Here is a 20,242-nt window from a genome sequence, read left to right as displayed (position 1 = left end):
AAAAAAATCCCGTTCAACAAGAAAATATTTTTCATATACATCGTTACCTATCTGTCGCGTCCGTGTAATAATAATAATTCGCGCTTGTGTGCGTGAGACGTAACGTTCGTGTGTGTGCGTGGGGCTCGTGCCTCGTTTGCATCGTGTCATTGTCGGCGAGTAACTGGTACGAGTGGACAGGCAAGTGGAATGTTCGTATCTCGTTTTAGGTGAAGGCATATCTTTTGGAATCTAGATGCGGTTTACCGTTAGTGGTTTACACTGAATTTCTAGATTTGTGTTGGAATATTGTACGTACTAGGTAGGAATAGCAAAGTATGTATAGATCGTAGTACCTAAGCATTTGGTATTTTCTGTCCATTCTTATAAGGAGAAGTGCGTGGTAATTATTTTTATAAATAAATTTACATTATTGTCTCACTGCTGGGTAAAAGTCTCTGCCTAGGATAAAGGAGGGCTGAGGCCTTATTTAGCCTATTTTTTATCCAACTATTAAGTTTTATGCCTGTTATACATACGTACGTACTATTATACCACGTATTCTTATAGATAGTAGTAGTATTACATAAACAAATTGTTTTAAAAATATCTTAACGTTAGAATAATAAGAGTTAAGGATAGTCTTAAATATCTTATGCACTTTAACGAAAAAAAAGGGACATTGAACTGAATCGTTGTGAAATTAGAGACAATTTTAAAATCAATACTAAGAAATATATACTTCCTTTTAGCCATTAATTTTGTGCAAAAATCTGCCGCAAAATAACATTAATTTGGATGTCAGAGATTGTCATTACATTAATTTAAAATTTACATTTGATTAATTACTTTTCTTATCTTATTATGCTCGTATTTGATGTATGGATTCGGTTTTATGCATAAAATGAATATGAAAATACGTCTGGTGATAAATATACGAAATAGGAACTTTAATTTTAAACGATATTAGTGTGTTGTAAATATTTTATTATAATAGTTACAGCTACCATAACACACCTAAAGCATTTATGTTTTCAATAAAAAAATCCTTATATTTTCTTTTCTCTATGTAAACCTTTATTTCTAAAATACCTACTGAATTATTTTAGACGCTCTTATTCTTATTCGCTAATTCCCTCAGCAACACATTTACCGATTAATTAATAATGAAATTCCCCAAAAACCTCTGCAAATATTACAAAAAAATCATTCACTGACCCTAAAAATCTGAACGCCATAATGACTAAATGCACTTGCTACAAGAACTGTCACAAAACAATGCAAGTAAAAAAACCAGTTGGAACGCGCACCGTACTGCTGATAGCCCCTTATCTCATCTACTACTACGTCAACAGACTGTTGCCGTCTCACTCTAACACATAACATTAACGTATACGCGTCCCGCTCTCTCGCCGGTGCCTTTCTCTCATTCAGAGTTAAGAGGCTAATACACTAGGGAAGTTTGACGTTTGCTTTTTTTTTATTGTTGAAATTTTTTGGGCAAAGGTAACGGATTGGTCAACTGGCTACGAATTCTTTGTTGCATTCGAATTTCGCAGTCTCGTGTAAACATTTTAGTATACATTTCTGTAGCTCTTCTTGCATACTAATCCCCTTTTCATTCGCTTTTGTGAGGAAATCGTGGCCCAGCAGTGGGATAGATATAGATTTAAAAAAGGAAAGGAAAGCAGTTTTGCATAATATTTTGGGAGGTTGTGTTAAATACTTTTGAGATTTTAAAAAGTTAACATTTTTTTTATATTCTAAACTAACCAGCTTAAGTTAAACTTATACAGCTGAAAAAACGCGGTAGACTCGGACACCTCTTAAAGCCACGCTATAGAATATGATCCTATTCTGTAGTTTTTTTTTGCAATCAATAAAATTATATTTCAATACCTGCGATCGACGACAGTATCAAACTGTGTACACTCCACTTTACACACCGCCATACACCCGTCTCGCTCGCACTCCACTATCCCCGTCTCACTCCCGCTAATGAATTAAATCAACAACCTCGCTCGCTCCCTCTCGATAGATGATCGTTCCATATTTGAATTTATTTCAAAATAGGAATTCGATTTTTTTTTCTATATTCTTTTAGTTTTAAATGGCCAGCGGTTACTATGGTGTATCGAGAATATGTTTTTAAACATGGCGTCATATATTTTTGGCGGTAATTTTTGACAGATTATTCTCGTGTTTTAGCTAGAAAATATTCACATTTCGCTTATGCCCGGTTTCTGAGTACATTTAGCGGTAGTTTATCTATGCAATAGCATTTTTTATATGAGTTCAACGCTATTGAATGGATAAACTACAGCTAAAATAAATGTACCTTACCGGGGGTTAGTGTGGCATCTTTAATTTGTCATGGTAACTTTACCTATATACATTATTTAGTAAGAAATATGTTTAAGTCTAACGATTAAGTACTAAACTAAGACTTTCATTAAAAAATATGACTTATGTTGAAATACATTTAAAATTGAAAATTGAAATACCTACCAAAAACAAATACCGATATTTTTCAGTTGGTAAAGTAAAGATGCTACAGTTATTAATCAGTCAGTCATCGAACTTATGACAGTAGTCAATCAAGACATCTTCAAAATTAAACATTAATAATTATAAAGACAGTTTAGTTTCATAGATTATATCGGTTAAGTAGAATCATTTGTCTTAATTTGACAAGTGGTGTGACCTTGAGTGACCGTTGGCTTCGCTCGAGCGCGGAGGTCAGGTGGCAACACTAGCGAAGCGCTGATATTCAGCCTAAAGAAAAACTAGATACAGACTTGAAAAATATGATTACTATCCCCCGGTTTCTAAGGTACATTTAGCGGTAGTTTATCTATTCAATAGCGTTTAAACTTATATAAAAAAACGCTATTGAATAGATATAACTATCGCTAAGTACTTAGAAACCGGGAGTAATTGTTTTAAATGTGATTATACGACATCGTGGATCGATCTTTGAGGTTATGCTACGCTTGCCGAGGTTGAGATGTGGATGGGTGACCATATTCTACATCAAGTACAGGTTTTGATTTCTTTACTGTTTATTAATAGTAGCCCGGAGTTTAGTAACGTCCCCGGTATATGACAGTAGGCTCGTTCCCTATTACATGGGACTAACATTGTTAATACACTTACACATACACTTCTGCCTAAAACTTCAGGTATTAAAGGCGCGATAATATGTATGTATGATGTACAGGCTGCTGCCAAAATCGTTCCTGCATACACAATATAATATCACGCCTTTTTCCCATAGAGGTAGGCTGAGACCCAAGAACGCAACTTGGTACGATCCTTACAAATTTTAAAATTGTCTTTTCAAAAAATCTTCATTTTAGCTAATATAATGAATAATCGAAGATAAAACCAAGAATAAGGAAGTATACGAATATAAATATTATGTAAAAACTATAATAATACATAATTAATTTGTGAATTTTCACACGTTTTTTTTAAATGGCGCCGTGTTGTTTATGAATATAATGCAGGAAACTGTTAAATAACAATGAAGTATACAAAACAGAAATCTACATAATATGCTTTTACAAAAATATCAGGAAACTTGCTTGTGTGACAGCCGAGATGCAGTTTTGTTGTCAATAAGGTAACTTTGAATCATTTGGGTAACATTGACAGTGGGAATATGAATTAGTTTCGATAATTTTTTCATATGAAACCAACACAATTTATAAAGGTTTATTTTAGTTTTGCAAATTTTTATCAATTGTGTTGGTTTCATATGAAAAAATAATCAAAACTAGTTCAAATTCCCACTGTCAATGTTACCCAAATGATTCAAAGTTACCCAGGTTGACTGTATGTAGGTATGGTAATAAATAAATATCATTGGACATCTCACACACAGTCATTTGATTCCAAACTAAGCAGAGCTTGTATTGTAACCAAATAACTGATAAACATACTTATATACTTCTAAATACGCACTTATATGGCTAAACATCCAGGCTCAGAACAGATACTCATGCTCATCACACAAATATTTGTCCCGGTTGGTATGCCTTTCAAGTAATACCTTCTTTAAAGAGACCTCTTTTACAATAAGAATAGGCTCATTCTCTACTAATTAGAGATTTTAACAATATTTACGAAAAATGTTACTCAGCATACGTATTTCAGATGAACATTTTGCTAGTACAAGCAAACAATTTCTGGAGTCATAGGAACGTATGTTCAGGAAGACTAAATAGCTTACTATTTTGTTATCACCATTAAATTGGCAAAACAATTTTAATACACGAACTGGCCGCTAGACAATTGAGAGAAAGCTGGTGAAAGTGCGCGTTGACGCTTCAGTGACGGCGGCATTTCAGAACAATGCTGTGACGTCACATGGAGAGCTCACCAGCCTTCCACCTGGGTACAAACACCACCATTGACTTGAACAGAGGAGCTCGTGGCTTAGTGAACAACAGCTGCGAATCGATCTATGAGGTTAAGCTACGCATATCGAGGTTGACCTTTGGATGGGTGACCATCTTATACATATCGAGTTCCTCCGTGTTCCTGTGTAGGCATGTTAAATTCTAGGTCCCGGCTGTCATTTTCAAAGATCTTTGACAGTCCTTAACAGTAGTGAGAAGCTGGAAAGTCTGTCAACCAGTCTTACCGAAGGATATCGTGTTATAATCCAGGTAACTATGTTGTGGAGGTCCGATAAGCAGTCGCTCTATGTAAAATACTGGTATTCACATCCGGTGATGGAAGCCTACTCCAACATAGTTGGAAGAAAGGCTAGACAGACTTGAAAAGTCCTGCAGTTCATAGCTTGTTATCGTATGGTTAGTGGTCAACCTAGTGTCAAAGTTGTTCAAGCCGCCCGAAGTCTCCTAATTTTGCAAAACGTGCGTGTACTTGCTCTACCGACCCTTCAAGATAGCAGCTTTGTATAAACTGTCTAATTGAAAGAAGGTCATCTACCTTACCGCTTCTAAACGCAGCTGAAAATAATATAGAATTTAATGAGGTTACGAAATGAGGTCATATTCCACCATACTAAGAACAAACCACCTTCAAGAACTGTATGAAAATTTACCTAATGCTTACTTTTGGTACTAAATTAAGTTACAATAGATTTTAGGGCATGAAAAACTGGTGTTTTCGTGAAAAGGCGTTGTCTGAATCTTTAAATGGTCTAAGTAACAAACATATTGTAAATTTTGATCTAGATTTCAAGTTATTAGTACTAAAACAGCTTGAAGTTGCTTACTATTGCAGTAAGAAAACTATCGAAGTTTGTACAACAAATTAGGTAGTTGACTGGGTTAACGAAAAATTGTTAAACTTGTACTGGTGATAGATTCATCTTAAATGCTCAGGCTATGTAATTTTTTTTCGTAAATAATGTTGAAATTGTAATTATTACAGACTGAAACATTTTATTAGGCACTCATTTGATACCAACAAAAATATGTCATTTCATAAATAGTGGCCGTTGTCTTACGCTGAACTTATTCTATTTTCCAACGCAAAGTGGTGTATGAAACAGATTGGTGACGATATATCTCGTTATCAAACGACCTCAGATCGCGGAATCACTTGACAAACCAGTATGTATCGTACCAAAACCAATGTGACTGACCTAAACACCGACCGGTTTCTATTAATCATTCTCTGACATAATCTAATCTTATACGAACTTGCCGCCGGCCGAACATAGCCGACGACGCCCGAGCGCGCACGGAAACACCCGATCGTTGACAGTTCGTCAGCCGTCAGCACAGTTCGCCTATGTACTTTACATAGGTGCAGTGCCGTCGCCGGTAACTAGCTGTGCATTCAAATTCGTTCAAATATACCAATATTTTTGTATATTTACGTGTATTTACTAGTGTTGTGCGTACTTAGTGAGTGTAAGGTCGTCGTCGTAGCGTTTCCTAGTCGATTTTCACGATTTCTCTTCGGTATACTCGGTCCACGTGTATTAGTTTATGTGTTAGCCGTAAGCCCGGTGTCATTGACTCGATATGACATACATTTCGTGTGACGGAACTTGCACATCACATAGTTTCTTGCGAGAGTTTTTTTTTTATTGTAGCTATCGCGGTTTTCTTGTGCAAGCTACGTTTTGTTTGGTCTTGTTATCAGTGTATCAAGATAACGCTTCAAGGCGACATCCTTGCGTCGCTATCGTGTGAATAATGTTACAATGTGTTTTTGTAGTAATTGTTATACGTCCTCGTTTTTCGGATGATGTTTGACTTGTCTGTTTTGCATTTACTTTTGTATAAAATGGAATATTTGTGTAGAGATATTTTTTATTAGGTATAATGTTTTTGAATGACATATTGGAGGCATCAAACACATTCAACTAAATAAATAAAAGTGTTTTACGATACAAAAAAAAATGTTTTCGGAAAATTAACTAAATATCATAATGAATCATTTTTAATGAAACACCATTTACTATCAAAATACTTAAATCTTAAACGTGTTCTAAAGACAAACATCTGTATTTTTAATTGATCGCAATTGGCTTTCCAAAATTTTCCCTCGAACTCCTTCGCACGCGTGCAAAATCGTCGATGGCAAAAAAAAGTAGCACACGTCATCTATGACGTCCCGCGCGCCATTTTCAAATTTCATCATTTTCACAAACAATCGAAGATGCGCGCGTTTCATGGACACGTCTGCATTTTATTTATAGACGCGAATGTTTGATTTGTACAACGACGTAGTTTACCTACATATCTACCGTCGCGGAATGTACATTATATACCATCTTGCACTATGTACTACGGATACAACAATATAAGCGCTGTCTGTGTGCGTGCCAGCGTAATGAGCGTTTCTATGTGCTAAGAAACAGTAAAAAGTATGGCGCGAACGTTACGAGTGGCAACGTCGCGTGCGTTCCGAGGCCTTGCCGCGGTGAAAACAATAGTCTTTTATTATTTAATTTTTGTTGAATAAATTATTTTCGTATGATAATTCTGTGCCGATGAATAATATATTACGTTAATTAGCCCCGCTACACCATTAAAATACGTTTTTGTGCGTTATCAATGCCGTAATCGGGGCAATACGCTGAATGCACTCCATTATGGTATTCAATACACATTGTTGTATAAAATCGATACTTGTTAACGCGTCGAGCGGAACTCAAAACTTATGTTTTTACACGAAAATTTCCAATCCACATTCCTACAGAAAAAAAATCAATATATCAATGATAAAAAAACAAACAAAGCCAACGAAAATAGCCGGTGGGATGAAAAAAAAACTAGTAACCGATGTTGACCTTTTCGAACGCGTCTCGCTAGTAGCACGGCCAGCTGACGCGACGTTGCCGCACTTCCTGCCATGGCGCGACCCGTCCGCGCTTATCGCCTCTATTACCAAGCGTTTAGGACGATATTCGCGCGCCCGCTCTAAGTATATAAAGGATTTAGGACGTTTCACGGTACTATGACACTTCCCGCGCGAAAAATTCGAAATGCTTTATCAGTCGTGTTCCGTGATGCGAGCCGCGTAGCGTCGCGGCTTAAATTCATCAAGCATTTTTTTATTTTTTAGTCGATTACGGATATAAAGAAGCTGTTTAGTGTTTAAAAAAAAACAAAGTGTTCATAGACTAGTGTGATTAAAAAAAAAGACACAGAAGCTAGAAAACGCGGTAAAATTTGACTACAGAACGTTGAATAGTGTGAAAATATACAGAAATTAATAAGAAAAAGGCGGAAATTATATAAAAATCGTACTGTAAGGTGGGAATATAAGAGTTTTGGACATAAAACGCGATATATAGTGATTAAATCGTGAAGTACAGTGAGTGTGTGTGTTTGTGTGGTGGTGATGGCGCGGTGACAAGGTGGCCTACATGCCGGTGGCTCTGGGCTCGCTCGGCGGCGAGGGCGAGTACCGTGAGTACCACCATGTGTCGCCACATCACCCGCCGCACGCGCCGCACCTGCAGTACCATGAGTATCCGCCGCCGCCGCCGCCACCCATCTACCATCATCCGATACAGGATCCTTACTTTAGGTACGAGTATGTTTATACATTGGAGTATAGCGTCTTAGGCCCATAAGTTCCGCGCTCATAGCTTCAGTGCTCACCGGTCGGTAACGATGTGTGGGTTAAGCAACCGTTAGCGCGGTCATTCTATGGATGGGTGACCGCATAGTATATAAAGCATGATTGTAAAACAGATGTTACATGCAAAAATATGTTCTTAAAATCATGCTTTGATTTGATACCAGGCTTTTTATATGGAGCTTAGACTGATAAAATGCCTTTACGAAGTCAAATTTTGTTTGTACGAGAGGCATAGCTATATTTGGGGGACGAGAGGTCATTGACCCGAAAATAATGAAAACAATTTTGAAATAGACAACTTCAATTACATTCCTATGAAATGTACATTGTCCATAGACAAACTCGCCACTCTACTCCTACTAGTAGCCCTAGACAAAATGTTTAGGCTATTTACCACCATGCTTGCGTCAGAAAGCAAAAACAAAAACCGGCCAATGCGAGTAGGACTCGCGTACACTTAATAGGTATATTTTTTTCATTTTTAAATGTTTTTTGTTATAGCGGCAACGGAAATACATAATTTGTGAAAATTTCAACTACCTAACTATAACGGTTTATGAGATGCAGCCTGGTGACAGACGAACAGACAGCGGAGGCTTAGTTATAGGGCTCCATTTTACCCTTGAAAGAGTACATTTTACCCTTAGGTTACAGAACCAAGAAAACTATGCGGCTTCCAAAATCCAAGCAATTTATGGTCTCAACACAAATAAGGAAATAATCTTCAAAATATTTTTAAATTAAAAACTAAAATGGTAGTTTAAAGTAGCGCGAAAGGATGAAGAAAGCATGTCAGTGAATCTTAGCGTGTTCTTATCTGGTCGTGGCCTACTGGTTTATGTTTTTATAGCCAAGATGGAGATTGCAAAGATATCTAAATTTAGTTGTTGTTACTGGGTGAGAGTACATTCGTAAAAATGCTTGCAAATTGTTTGTGGAAAAAAGAATACGCGATTTTATGCGAATTAAATGTGAATTGTAGATTTTAAAGCATTTTTTTGAGAAATATTTGTGGCATAAAATTACACAAATAAGTAATTTCTTTAACTATGTATCCAGCAAAGCAATTTTTTTTTTTAGAATATGACCTGTAACTATTTTTCTAATTCGTTTACGCCAAATTTTCAACGCATCCGAAAGTCTTATTTAACGCCTGCTTACATCCTATTAAAATAGCATATTTGTTACGTAAACAATAAGCAATTGCTCACCCATCTACTGTCAATCCTCGCCATAGTAACTTAACCTCAATATCATCGAGAACAATTTGTTTTTGCTCTCAATAAAAGACCTATTTTGTCGTTAACCTCCGAAACTGTTATCTACATGATGATTTAAATGATAAGCGTATACAATAAAACTAAACGAAACCACTTTATGATAGTAATAAGTCTGTCATTTATTTTGTAGATTACCTCGTTTTTACCACTTCCTCACAATTATTTGATGTTTAGAGGAAAAATATAACATTTCTACATTTTTCTCGTTGTATCTTTCGAAAATATGAAATGATTATCGTGTTTTTCAGGAGCTTTATAACTATAAACACAGTTTTCCATTCTATCTGAAATGGCCGTAACTGGCCAAAACTCATGCTCCATTTATCCTATACTTGTACTTTTCAGGGATATATCTGACAAAAAATAAACAATAAACAACTCTTTCTTTTTTCCCGACGTTTCTATACTCCAGGAAGGTTAAGCGACTTTTTCCTCCAATGGAAGCCAAATAACGCACTTACAATCACGCAGAGTACGTCACCATTTAATTAGAAACCAAACAAATCGAGAACTGAATTGAACGTCTGGTCGAAGAACTGTAGAGGTTTCCAACATTTACAAAACGCAGTCTTTAACCTACGAACTGATATATACCTCTCTTTCAGCATTTAAGTGGCTATGTTGAAGTCAAATATCAGATTGGTGACCGTTTACAAAATCAGACTGCTGTGTATTAAAATAAAATAAAAAATAACCCGTTATTGTCCCACTGCTGGGCAATGGACTCCTCCCGTGATGAGGGAGGGGTAAGGCCTTAAGTCCACTACGCTGGCCAATTGCGGGTTGGGTTACCTTGCATATCTTCAAGAACTGTTCTAAATTCGCAGGCAAGGTTGCATCACGATGCTTTCCTTCACCGTTGAAACAAGTGATAATTATTTCTATTTATTACACACTAGCTGACCCGCGCAACTTCGCTAGCGTTCAATAAGAGAGAATGGGTGATAATTTTACCCGTTTTTGTGACATTAATTACCTGTACTCTGCTCCTTTTGGTCGTAGCGTGATGATATATGGCCTAAGTCCTTTCTCGGGTATCAAAATATATCCATACCAAATTTCATGCAAATTGTTTCAGTAGTTTAGGCGTGATTCAGTAGCAGACAGACAGACAGACAAAGTTACTTCCGCATTTATAATATTAGTATGGATCAGTAACGCCAAAAAGACATTGGCGTTACTTATAAGTGGTTGAGAGCCAAGGATTCAAAATTTAACCCTTATCACTATTCTATGTTATTTGCATAACGTATAGTGTATATATAACGTGAGGAAATATTGAGAGAAGACACTAGCCCAGCAATGGGACAGTCTGACAGCATGTTTTATTAAATTTATACTTATGAATATTTTTTCTGTTTTTCCAGGCGGCACGCGCCGTACTTCGGTCAGCCAGACTACAGAGTATATGAGCTAAATAAGCGGTTACAACAAAGAACAGAGGTAAGACATTACAATACTAACTTTACACCGCGACTCCGTACACATAGCTATAACTACACCGCCATCTGGTGGATTGTTAAACCAGAATCAATAGACAAAACTTAATATTAAAAGTTAAATAACCGAATAAATGATTGTAAATGATTAGCTTAGTAATATTGCTGCGATAGTCATGACTCTAAATGGTAGAAAAAGTATATTTTCGAGTGAAAATAGGATATTGAAAGATGTCATTTTCATTTTAATTTACGCCAGCGCCATCTTGTTCAACATTTGGTACTAAAATCAGTTACCAACCACAGAATTTGTAGAACTTCTCTAACTTTACACGTGATTTGTGATGATTACAATCGAGACCATGGGTTCGATTCCCAGCTGCTTTTTCCGAAACACCTACGGTACCTTATTTCACAAATTATAAGGCATGATAATACTGTATGAATGCGAAAATAAGAATACATGAATTGAAGCAAATTGCGTTCTTTGGTCTCTACCTATCTCTATGAGAACAAAAGCTTGTTTATTTTACTTATTATGTGCTATTTTACATATTAATAGACAAAAATGTTAATTGTTATGTTATATGTTCCAGGACTCAGATAATCTATGGTGGGACGCGTTCGCGACAGAATTCTTTGAAGATGACGCGACGCTAACACTCACGTTTTGTTTAGAAGATGGACCTAAGAGATATAGTAAGTATATTTATTTATTTATTTATTTTGTTTATTTATTAAAACTTCTTATACAAAATTTGTATAAAGGCGGACTTAATGCCAAAGGCATTTTCTGCCAGTCTACCTTGGGGTGATGCAGAGATTAAATGAAGTATTTTATCGTTAAATTATAGCAAAATCAACTTAGTGTAGAAGTAGCCAATCTGGTTAAATCCAAGTTCTAACAAACTGACTAGTTTTTAGGCTATAGACTAATATAACAAAACAAAACTACCTACTTGAATTTTATTATATGTCTTTACAACTAATACCTGCGGTAAGCCACCCCTGGCCACCCCTGGCCACTCCTGCATTTTCATATATTTTGCCCAAAAAGTGTCGTCTAGTCAAATTCATAATTGCTCATTGTGAAAGTGACCTAAAGTAAAATAAAGGAAACCTTTATCCCTTTGACCGCCACGGTTGGCTATACTCGACAAATCAGAACATGCTCGCGACGCTTTCGTCGGCAAATGTCCACAAAAATATAACGTTGTGAGCACGTTAAAGGCGTAAAAGCGTAAGCACGTAAAGCGGTTAAAGGGTTAAGACAGCTGTAGAAATCAAAACCAATAATATAAAAACTTAGTCCTACATTACTCATTGTAAGAAGCACAGCCATATACTACGACGCTAGTCCCAGCTTAAGCCAAGATCAGTCTTCAATTCACCATGGTGACCAAGAACAATTACTCCAACTAATATACCTTAGTTATAGAACATTAATCAGAAACAATCAACCAGAACTTAAAGAGCAGCATTAAAATCAATGATGTGGTTTAATACCAATTCTACCATTAACCATACAACTTCCTAAAACCATTTTTTCTCAATAAATAAAATAAATATTTTGAGACAACTCACACCCAGCCATTTGATTCCAAACTAAGCTTGTACTATGGTAACTAAATATCTGATAAACATACTTATATACTTCTAAATACATACTTACATCTACATAACAACCAGGCTAAAAACAGAAACTCGTGCTCATCACACAAATATTTGTCCCAGTTGGGATCCGAACCTATAAAACTATACTAATACCTTTATTTGTATATTCCAGCGATAGGAAGGACGTTGATACCGCGCTACTTCCGCAGTATATACGAGGGCGGCGTGTCAGAGCTGTACTACACGATGCGCCAGCCTAAAGAGTCCTTCCACAACACTAGCATCACGCTCGACTGTGACCACTGTACTATGGTCACGCACCATGGGAAACCTATGTTTACTAAGGTAAATTATAAACCAGTACTGTTCAACTATTTGGCAAGAGGTAGGCCCAAAATAGTCGCCAAGTAATCACTGTGGTCATGCACCATATATTTTTTTCTTTTATAAGAAAGACGACTTTCGCAATAAGAATTGCTCTTGTGTCGCGAGGACTTTTACAAACATGCAAATAACGGACACATCGTAATCAGATCCGAAAAAACTACGTGTGGGAGTCGAACTGACAACCTCTCGATGCACTGGTAGTGGCGTGGTGACCACCAGCATTACCCCACGGAGGCCGTCATATACGTGAAGGGAAAATATACTATGGGAACATATTTTCCCATAAGTTAGCAAGGTCGTCCCACTATTACAAGACTAGGCTATCTCCTAAAGTTATTAAAATAAAGTGCATACAAGCTTAAACCTGACAAAAAATAGTCGCGCGTCTTTGAAGATACGCTCGGCGCTACGCGGCGTCAAGTCGTCGCCCGCGTCGTCCGAGTATTGACACTCGTCACACAGAACGGTTACTGGTCGCCTCGCGAGGCCGCGCGCTAGCTCCAGCGCGAGGACCTCTCTGTCTGCGTTGACGATAACTGTCTCACTATGATAAAGTGCAATTTATGTGTGTCATTTATATTAATAAAATCTTGTCTCGTGTACAGGTGTGTACAGAAGGTCGCCTGATCCTGGAGTTCACGTTCGACGACCTGATGCGCATCAAGTCGTGGCACCTGGCGGTCCGCGCGCACCGCGAGCTCATCCCCCGCGCGGCCGTGCACCCGCCCGACCACGCCGCGCTCGACCAGCTCAGCAAGAACATCACGCGCCAGGGCATCACCAACTCCACGCTCAACTACTTGAGGGTAAATAACAATATATACAACTCAAACGTGACGGACTGACATAGTGATCAACGCACAGCCGGGTCGGCCTGAAATTTTGCATGCAGGTAGATGCACTATGATGTCACATACATTTTTCATATACGTACGTCACACACCGACGTACCAAAACGACGTCTATATAGGAAGAAAGTAAGCCTTAACGTGCTCACGACGCTATATTTTTGTCGACATTTGCCGACGAAAGCGTCGTGAGCTCTTTCTAATTTGTCGATATAGCCCACCGTGGCGGTCAAAGGTTTAAAAATGCACGCAAAAAGCATTCATATACAAAGATCAGTTACCGATCAGTAGATACAGCTAACTCTAGCTCTTTTATTTATATCTTTTTTTTTGCGTCAGGAAAATGCATTAATGCATGTCCCGCCCCAGGGAGGAAAGCGGGGGTCTGTCGGGCTCTCCCGCCGGCAAGGCGTTCCGGCTAACTTTGGCATACCGACTAAAAACCTGACGGTGTTCCTTCCGAGGTCACCATACTCTAGTTCTAACTCAGCTAACGCTAACTCTCATATTAATAAATTTGTATGTTTGTGCACAGTTATGCGTGATCCTGGAGCCGATGCAGGAGCTGATGTCCCGCCACAAGGCGTACGCGCTGTCGCCGCGGGACTGCCTTAAGACCACGCTCTTCCAGAAGTGGCAGCGGATGGTCGCGCCGCCAGGTACTTACCGTGTTATTCATATTAGATATTCATTTTGTAATCGCCATTTTAACAGAATAGGCCATCTAATATCGATAAGTTATGAATACTAAGTCATCTAACAAAGGGTATTTCTTTATTTTTATATAAAAAAACGTACATAACAAACCATGATCTTAATGTTAGTGTCAAATTTGTTAAAATTACTATAATGTCAGTTGACTCATTTGATTATGCTTACGAGGTACCGATATTATATTACGTACTAAGGAAATGGAGTCATGACCACAAAAGCAAAAAAGTAAACAGGCCAACAGCATTATATCAATCACTATCGTGGCTAGATGATTTCTCAAACAATCAGCAACTATGGTGATAAATAAATTTGAAGAGATCATTTTTCAGGCAGGTATTCACCTGTTTAGTTAATACTTATAAATGAAGATGGCAGTAAAACAAGCAGTAACAAAATGTGAATAGTTTTACACATGGACGGTACTTCATTAAAAGAACCGGTATAGGTCTACATGCTGGGCAATATATGTTTCGGATATATTATACGAATTGTGCGTTATATAATATGTATGTTTGTTTGTACAGAGTCCCAGCGGCCGGCCAGCAAGCGACGTAAGCGTAAAGGTAGCGGCGGGCCCAACGCTGCACCGCCTGCGCCCGCCAAGAAACGATCACCTGGACCTAACTTCAGCCTCGCATCACAGGTAAATACACATTATTAAGAACAATACTGTTTAGATAATTAATGTTAACGCGAGGAATATGTACTAACACCAAAGTGGCCCACTCGCCGACATGCGACATAATCCAGAGGCATGACGGCGGCCTACGTATACCACAAAACGATCAGCTGGCGAACTAACATGCCGACATACGATGTGACCCGAGGGTCGGAACTTTGTTGTGTATAAGGCGAAAAATAGACAGACGTGCGACAAATGTTTGTATATCATAAAAAAAAGTGTTGTCTTTTTTTTTCAAGGTATAATATTGTTACAACATGTATGTAATCTGTGCTTAGAGAAATCAGCATCTCGTATATTTATTTTATTCTAAAGTATTTATTTCTAAAGTAGTGGAAGCATTAAAATCGCCAGTCTCATGTTAGATTTGACTTCGAATGCAGGGCAAACGAATGTGCCTTAAAACTTCGTATTGACTCTTTTAAACATAGTTTTAAGTATGTATTGTTTTCTTGATATTTAGATTTGTTAATACGAACAATGAACACGTGTACTGCATTTGTTGCAGGACGTGATGGTGGTGGGCGAGCCGTCGCTGATGGGCGGCGAGTTCGGCGACGAGGACGAGCGGCTCATCACGCGGCTCGAGAACACGCAGTACGAGGGCGACGCCGTGGAGTGGAGCGCGCCGCCGCCCGCCGAGCCCGCCAAGACGCCGCCGCAGCCGCACTGACCGCCCGCCGCCACGCCCGCCGCGCCCGCGCCCGCCGTGTGACCTCCGCCACCTCTACACCTGTGCCCGGCTGCTGAGACACATGTAGCGCTAGCTCGTCTGTTCTAACTGTCTATATGTCTGGATCAACTACCGCTAAATGTACCTCAGAAACCGGGGGTTTGTGAACGATATGTGTGTGATTAAGTACATCAATTTGTGGTTACTCTGGTCTCTGCTTACCCCTATGGGAAATGGACGTGATTTAATGTATGTAATTTGCGTCTTGAACATGTTTTTCAATGTTTACACATTGAGACAGACGTAAGTCTGCCCCTTGCAATATATTTACAGTGTACCAAAAAAGATCAATAATATCAAATTACATAAAATTTTAAAAGTCAATTATTTTTGACTAAGGATAACTTAAGATTCTGACTACATGAACTGAACTACGTAACTGAATATATGTTTTATACACCAATATAAATTACTTTAACAAACCTTACTTACAAAAAACAATCCTTTTGGTTAATCAAACATATATTTAGCAAAATTCCTGTCTTAAACAGCCAAAAAGCCACAAATTATTTGAACTTAATTATAAATATATCAAACACAACACAGGCATTAATATCATTGCATAATGGGACATCTATGTGAAAAGTATATGTAATAATATTAATGTTATGTAGATATGAAAGGAGCTTAAAAATTCGCATAGATTTCGTCTATTAAGACTAAATTTGCGCGGATTTGTCCAATCGTATGTACGATTAAATCGACTAGTCGTACATACGATTTATAGGGAGATATTGTTAGCAGTAATCGAGTGACACCTATGTTATTTATGATTAAACGAGTTGAACAGAAGTGTCTATGGTGGTTCAATTAGGTATGAAAAGTTCCTGTATCTGCTACCAAGACAAGAATACGCAAGTTTTAAAAAGGTGTTTCAAAATGCAGGTAAATATTTCAATAACATGATTGAAATACAGATTATTGAGTACATTGTATCGCATCTGTCTTTATAATTTAGAACTATTGACGCCCAAAGTAAATATTATTTGAAAATTTGACACTTTGAAGTAAGGAATTGGCGTTAACGTAACGTGAGTACGAGGTTATAGGCAGCCGCTTTTTAATTTAACAATGGTTTAGCAAATGATCTCTTAAATATATTATTTTTTCTATTGAGGTGTTAATTCTCCGGCCACATTTAATCCAAATAAATCACATACAAGTAATAATTTAGATTAATGATTAAAAAGTGCCCTGAAAATACTACGCACAATCTTAAACTTTATACAACAAAAGGTTCCTTAAAATAAAATTATTTACAATAAGGGCACGAAAAAGTTATCGCAGGGGCTTGCTATGTATCGTTAACATGAAAATATAACTTAAATAAGTAAATTTAATTAATTAACTATCAACTAATTACTATATTTTCATGTTTTAATTATTATTTGTATTGGATGTTATTGGATTAAATTCGCCAGAGAATCATATTATGACTTCAAATGCAATCATTCTTACAAAAAAATCAATTTCTAAACAAATATATGGGACCACATCGGAAACACTACATAACAATTTAAAAAGAATCATTAAAATCGGTCTACGCGGTAAAATAAAGCGGAATTTTTAAACTTCTCTTTTTAGAAGTGGGTTAAAATAATATAAATTTGAAAAGTAGACAATTATTGTGACGAAGATTGCTAGAATTTTGTTCTAAATAAAGTTTTGAAAAACTGTCAATTATACCTAGAAAAAACTTATTGCTTGCGTTATCCTATTTCAGTTTTGTGTATAAACACTTGTACTACACATTTTTAAGCATTTCAAAACATTTTAATTATCAACATCAATAAAAAATGCGCCCATTTAAACCACTGTAGACAATGTCAGTGATTCAACTCGTTTAGTTATAAAATTTAGTGTACTGGTACATTAAGTGCAGTTGCATAGCAAGATATGAGTTTTGCGTTCGTATGTGTAGAAAAATGAAATTAAAGGGTCCCTGCTATACTTATTTGTAAATGATCAATATTTACGTGACTAAACAACTGCAACAAGTTGTTAAAATTTTACAATTTATTCAACAAATTTAGTAGAGACTTTGATTCACGTAAATATTTGTCATTTGATGGTTTTAAGGGCTCTTAACAGTATTGAAGAGAGATGTAGAGAATAGGGTTTAATATAAGAATGTGTCGTGCTTTAAGCCGTGTGTCGGATACCGGTAGTAACCGGTTTATACCGCCTGAGGGGACGCAACGCGCCACAGGACGGTTCTATACGCAAATCTCATGTCTTACTAAGCGAAATGTACGATGGTGTCACATTACGGGTGCTGTACAACAAGTGATCGCGGGTTCGAGTCCCGTACGTGTAAGTGCGCGTTGAACAGCGAGTAATGGCGCTGTGTACATATTGTTGCGGGGTAAGCTCAGTTGTGTAACATCGTAACGTTCCTACCGAAACGGGCCCCACTGATACTTGGACAATTTCACTTGGAAGCGGCCACACAAGGAATATGTCAACAAATATAAATAAATCAATAAATATAGGCCTTTACGGATAAATTATATATATCTTGTTTTATTTTATACCTTTACCTATAAGGAGCCCTTCTGAATTAAACTAAATAACTTGGAATGTACTATTTTGATATGATTGTATTGTATTAAAATAGTTTTAAGTAGGTAGGTATTTAATAACTAGCATTTTTTAGTTAATTTCATTAAATTGCAAACAGTTCAAAATCATGTATTCATACATTTTCGATACAGTTTTAAATGCTAAGCATCTTTTTCGATACCTACTGGATAGGTACCTAACTATAAAAAATCTTCTGATATTTGTCTTAATTTTGGCCTTATAAAGATTATTTCTTTGAGTTAGGCATTAAACGATGGTTGAATGAAAGAGATAAACAAGAATGCTTTTCGAATATCTAAAAGCAGGTTGTTGTTTTCGTAAAATAATAATCTTTAAATTGTAATTCTTAGACCGAAACATTATTAGGCACTCATTTGATTCCAATGAATATACAGTATCCTGAAGTTACTGTATATTTTGAATTGACTTTTCATAAAGAGCTGATTTGACTATTGTCAAGTACCCAATTATAAGAAAATTGGAAACTAATTTTATGAAGTTATTTAAAAAAAAATGTTTTAAAACTGTATAAAGTCAATAAACAAATATTTGCGGACACAAGACAATACCAAAAAGAGCTTCGTAAGTTAATGTGGCTATCTAGAAACTATCAGTCAGAGTAGGTAGTTAATCGAGTATAAATTGTATCTTAGTCATTTATTTTATTTTTGTAAAATATGCGTTATTAATAATGTCTATAAAATCTGTTGCTAAAAATAATTAACCTTTTCACCGCCAGAGTAATATTGAAAATCGGTGTTCCCCACGCCAAGCAATAAATTCCTTCGTTTATACCTACAAAATAATAGTCACGGGAAAAGTGTATATCGATAAAACTTCGATTAATTTTACGTGTTCTTATATTATGAGTAAAAATTGCATAAAAGTACCACAAAATTTTATTGAATTTCTCCCATGTGTCAACTTTACACTACTCAGTACTCATTACCCAAAAATAACAATGATATACACGAACAATTTGCATAAAAAAAGTACTTAATTCAAATATTTTATTCAAAAAGTCACAGCACTAATCCCAGTTGTGACGACACCTTTTGACGTTAAGAAACGCCACTGGCGTGGTCAGCGCTGCGATTTCAAATTTTGCCGCCTTATATTAGAGATGTACCAGTGTGACCCGCTCCTGCTTAGCACGGGTATTTAATAACAATATTTCTCCACTATTTCTTGAATGTAATATTATACATAAAACATTCCTTTTTAATCATTCTATCTATTAAAAAAACGCATCAATATCTGTTGCGTAGTTTTAAAGATTTAAGCATACAAATATACTATGTAGTGATAACATATTTCTAATATTGAATAACGACAAAAGTAGTAACTATACCTAAAAGGTACAATAAACATAGATAGTACGTATTGGCATGATAACTGTGTTTTTTTGTTAGTCCTACAACATTAATAATACCTTTATTGTTTGTTTAATGTATTCAAACAATAACTTACCTCTAAATCGTCACTCCTTAAAGATTCTGCTTCAGAATATGTAACATCATCTTCTACACCTTCTAACACTCTCAACAGCTCTTCTGTCGTCATTTGACTTGAAGACATTTTTGTGGCGCAGATGGTGTACGAAAAATTTATTATACACAAGAATTTATGTACCTATTATTAATAACGTATTGCAACAACACTACGAGTGTCCAGCAGCGCGGGTGACGTCAGAGCGCGCCGTCTGATTCCGTCAGTGGCGTACGAAGCACTGTAAGGGATTCCGCTAATAGAGATGCGCGAGAGTTGCCACAAAATGATCGATTTGCACTTATTTAGTCATGAGTTTATCACTAGATATGGTAGTTTTATTACATATTTAGGTTTGTATTGAATCTAATTTAAAACATATCAGACAAAAAATTTTTTTTTCAGAAAGGAGTGAAGTA

General features: G+C 36.7%; 1 protein-coding gene across 7 annotated transcripts in view; it reads left to right on the top strand.

The window, feature by feature from the left end:
• The window catches only part of Chi (LIM domain-binding protein 2 Chi), a 47,352-nt gene extending 29,088 nt beyond the window's left edge, over window positions 1-18,264 (top strand). For 2 of the 7 annotated variants that reach the window (XM_076133360.1, XM_076133361.1), the window contains exons 3-9: window positions 10,703-10,778; window positions 11,371-11,473; window positions 12,561-12,733; window positions 13,381-13,581; window positions 14,159-14,282; window positions 14,862-14,980; window positions 15,528-18,264. In XM_076133360.1, coding sequence (XP_075989475.1) covers window positions 10,703-10,778; window positions 11,371-11,473; window positions 12,561-12,733; window positions 13,381-13,581; window positions 14,159-14,282; window positions 14,862-14,980; window positions 15,528-15,692 — 961 coding nt within the window. In that variant the 3' untranslated portion in view covers window positions 15,693-18,264. Of the gene's footprint in view, window positions 1-5,667; window positions 5,922-7,533; window positions 8,002-10,702; window positions 10,779-11,370; window positions 11,474-12,560; window positions 12,734-13,380; window positions 13,582-14,158; window positions 14,283-14,861; window positions 14,981-15,527 lie in introns of those variants that run through there. The other 5 variants (XM_076133366.1, XM_076133362.1, XM_076133364.1 and 2 more) reach the window with 5 other exon arrangements.
• The last annotated feature ends 1,978 nt before the right edge of the window (window positions 18,265-20,242 follow it).

Source organism: Anticarsia gemmatalis, chromosome 29, assembly GCF_050436995.1.
Source record: "Anticarsia gemmatalis isolate Benzon Research Colony breed Stoneville strain chromosome 29, ilAntGemm2 primary, whole genome shotgun sequence".
NCBI lineage: Eukaryota > Metazoa > Arthropoda > Insecta > Lepidoptera > Erebidae > Anticarsia > Anticarsia gemmatalis.
This window is presented reverse-complemented; position numbering and strand designations above follow the sequence as displayed.